General features: G+C 39.8%; 1 protein-coding gene across 1 annotated transcript in view; it reads left to right on the top strand.

Moving 5' to 3' along the window:
- The window catches only part of SYCE1L (synaptonemal complex central element protein 1 like), a 67,103-nt gene extending 63,781 nt beyond the window's left edge, over positions 1–3,322 (top strand). Inside the window, exon 9 of the mRNA XM_019646406.1 lies at positions 3,159–3,322. Coding sequence (XP_019501951.1) covers positions 3,159–3,322 — 164 coding nt within the window. The remainder of the gene's footprint in view (positions 1–3,158) is intronic.
- Positions 3,323–3,684: the final 362 nt, after the last annotated feature.

Genomic DNA, 3,684 nt, shown 5'->3' with positions numbered 1-3,684 from the left:
CCCCAATAAAAATCTTAAAAAAAAAACAAACCAAAAAACAACAAAAAAAAAACCTTCCAACAAAGAAAATCCCAGGACAGATGGCTTCATGGATGAATTCTTCCAAACATCTGACAAAGAATTAATGCCAAACCTTCTCAAACTCCTCCAAAGTTGAAGAGGAGGGAACACATCCAAACTCATTTTACAAGGCCAGCATTATCCTCACATTAAAGCCAGATAAGGACTCTATAAGAAAAGAAATTATAGGCCATATGCATCATGGATATAGATGCAAAAATCCTTAACAAAATACTAGCAAGCTAAATTCGACAGCATATTAAAGGGATCATACACCATAATGAAGTGGGATTTATCCTTGGGATGCAAGGATGGTTCAACATATGCAATTTAATCAATGTGACTCAACACATTAACTGAATGAAGCCTAAGGATCATATCATCCCAATAGATGCAGAAAAGCATTTGATAAAATTCAACATCCTTTCATCATAACAACAAAAAAAGAAAAACCTCAGCAAATTAGGTGTAGAGGAACGTAACATAATAAAGGCCATATATGAAAAGCCTACAGCTAACATTGTATTCAATGGTAAAAAGTTTCCTCTAAGATTAGGAACAAGACAAGACAAGGGTGCCTACTTCTATTCAACATAGTCCTGGAAGCCCTAACCAGGTCAATTAGGCAAGAGAAAGAAATAAAAGGAATCCAAGTTAGAAAAAAAGGAATTGTCTCTCTTTGCAAATAGCATTGTCTTATATATAGGAGACCCTAAAGATACTACCAAAAAATTGTAGAAACTAATCAACGAATTTAGTAAAATTGCAGGATACTAAATCAACATCTATAAATCAGTTGTATTTCTATACTAACAACAAACTATCTGAAAAATAAATTAAAAAACCCAATCGCATTCACAATGGCATCAAAAACAATAAAATACTTAGGAATGAGTTAAACAAAGGAGGTGAAAGAGATGTACATAAAAAATTATAAGACATTGATGAAAGAAATTGAAGAAGACACAGATGGAAAGATATTCTGTGTTCATGTGCTGGAAGAATTAATATTGTTAAAATCTCCATACTAAAAGTGATCTACAGATTCAGTGCAATCCCTATCAAAATGCCAATGGCATTTTTCACATAAATAGAAAAAACAGTCCTAAATTTATAATGGAACCACAAAAGACCCAAATAGCCAAACCAATCTGAGAAAAAAGAACAAAGCTAGAGTCATCCCACTTTCTGATTTCAAATTATATTACAAAGCTATAGTACTCTCAACTGACCCATGTTCAATATGGCTGATTCTTTTGCCTGCTCAAATCTACTTAGCCTCTCTCAGCATTTTTTTATTTTTTTGTCATTTCAGTTATTGGATTTTTTTTAAATTCCAAGATTTTTATGTGTTTCTTTTTTATAATTTTATAATTTCAATCTAGTGACATTCTCTATTTGGGACACCATTCTCATACTTTATCATCACTCTTATATTTTAGTTCATTAGACATGATTTTCTTTGGTTTCTGAAATATTTCAAATAGCTGATTTAAAGCCTTTGTTTACTAAGTCTGATGTCTGGGCTTCCTCATAGAAAGGTAAGGAATGGAAAAGAAACTCACCCGTTTGCTTCTCCACGTTTGGCTCCCCTTAGCAATGTGCTTGCTTGTTTATTCTCCAGATCTTTAGACGGATGTTTTTCATATTTTGTCCAAAGCTTGTCTGTTTAAAAGTTGGTCTTTAGAAGGCTTAGACTATCATCCTATAAGTGGAAGCCACAGGGTAGTTTTAAACAAATCTTATTATCGGCTTGTTTTTGAAAAATTGGCTCCTCTCTTTTCTAAGTGGAAAGATTTTATAACCTGAAACAGACCTGTATTCTAAGCCCAGTAATGTCATGTTTTACTGTGTGACCTTAAGTGAATTATTTACCTTTATCGAATGTCAGTTTCCTTGTCCTGAAAAGGGAGGAAATGATAATAAGGCATTTGATGCAAGAATTAAAGGGGAGCGCGCCGATAAAGTGCCTCAGACAATATCTGGCACATGACCGGGGCTTTGTAAATGTCAGCCCACTTCTCTTTGTGTAGCTGTAAAAGCTTTGGAAAGGAATTGAACTAGCTGGTGATTCTTTGGCTGCTGCACTTGAAGGCAGTAAAACTGACATCTGAATTATCTGGGTTGATAAGATTATGTAGATCACTGCTAAATCTCCCTGCCACTTTGTAGTGGGGAGACCGAGACGCCTAACTCCCAAACATAATCTTCCAAAAAGAATCCTTACAGAGCAACTCTGAAAGACTCTTTGTGTGGGCAAACAATACCCAGAGTGTGCCTTCTAGATAGACAATATGGTAAAGCAGCCCATTAATCTGCCCAAATCCTATTTCATGTCTTCCGGGCCTTGCAGAGGGGAGATGGGTGGAAACAAATGATCCACTGAAAATCATAGGCTGACCTCCAACTCAGACCTCTACCTGGGTGAGTAAATTTGGATGAAGAACAAGTGCTTTAGCCCCAGCCAAAGGTGGTTTCCTGTTCCCTGACTGAGGCTGGCTGCCGCTCAGTTATGAATTCTGCTAGTGAGACCGCCACTGGAAAAGACGTTAAAAGTGCTCCCCCAGTCAGGATTTAATTAATAGTCACACAGGAACCAACTTCCTCCCACTTCGGGGAAGGGAGGAGTTTGGCAGCTGGCCGTTCCCAGGCTGCCAGCGCTCAGCCCTTTGAGGACCTGGGCCATGTACCTGTGCCAGGAGGCTGGCAGCTGAGGGTCAGATCCAGGGCCTCAAGAAATCTTGGCCACAAATGAACTTGCTTCTTGTTATTTTCTGAAAAGCTTCAAACTCATAAAACTCTTCTTTTACACTTCAAATGTCCTTCGCTGTTACCAGAGCATCTGTGGCCTTCATCACTATCCTGTTGTTTTTCTCTTGGTTGTCATTTTTGTATTTCAACAGTTTGTTGAGTATTACAATGTGCCAGGCGTTCCCGCTTTGTGCACAATACTTATTGAACATTTAAACAGTTCTAGTTACCATAGTTACTCCCAACGAGGTCAGTCATGGATAAATGAATGACACATTGGTTAGGGTCTGCCTGGGGTTGAGACGAGCAGTCAATTTTCAGGCACCTGTGGTTTTCTGTGCTTGCAGGTGAAGTGGGTGCTGGCAGCAAGAACGTGACCTTGCAAAAAGAAATGCACGCGCTGGCTTTGGGAGTAAAGTCACACCATAGACTGGTGTGTAAGACAATGAGTAAGGGTTCCAGTGACTGTAGCTTCTCCTGCAACCATGCCCCTTTCCTGCTTAGCCTGTAGGGCCGTCATTTTGTGTTTGTCTCTGAGAGAGCTTGGTTAATGTCTGTCCTCATCCACAAATCATTAAGCTCAATGCGGGCAGAGCCCTGTCTGTGTCTCCTCAGCCTTGTCGTATCCAGCACAAGTGGTACAAACTTTGTTGAATAAATGATTAAATGCCCATTCCTGATTGAAGAAATTAAGGCTCGGGGCCGGCTGAGTGGTGCGATGGTTAAGAACTGGCTTGGGATGCCAGAGGGCCCCAGTTAGGATCCCACATATGAAGGCCAGTGACACTGCCCTCCACAGCTAAGATGCTGAACAACAGCTCAACCCGGAGCTGGGCTGCTGTGAGTCGCCGGCGAAGGTTGCAACCCCTGCTG

This window comes from Hipposideros armiger, unplaced genomic scaffold (assembly GCF_001890085.2).
Source record: "Hipposideros armiger isolate ML-2016 unplaced genomic scaffold, ASM189008v1 scaffold_102, whole genome shotgun sequence".
Lineage (NCBI taxonomy): Eukaryota > Metazoa > Chordata > Mammalia > Chiroptera > Hipposideridae > Hipposideros > Hipposideros armiger.
Note: the sequence above shows the minus strand (reverse complement) of the source record. Positions and strands in the feature narration are given on the sequence as shown.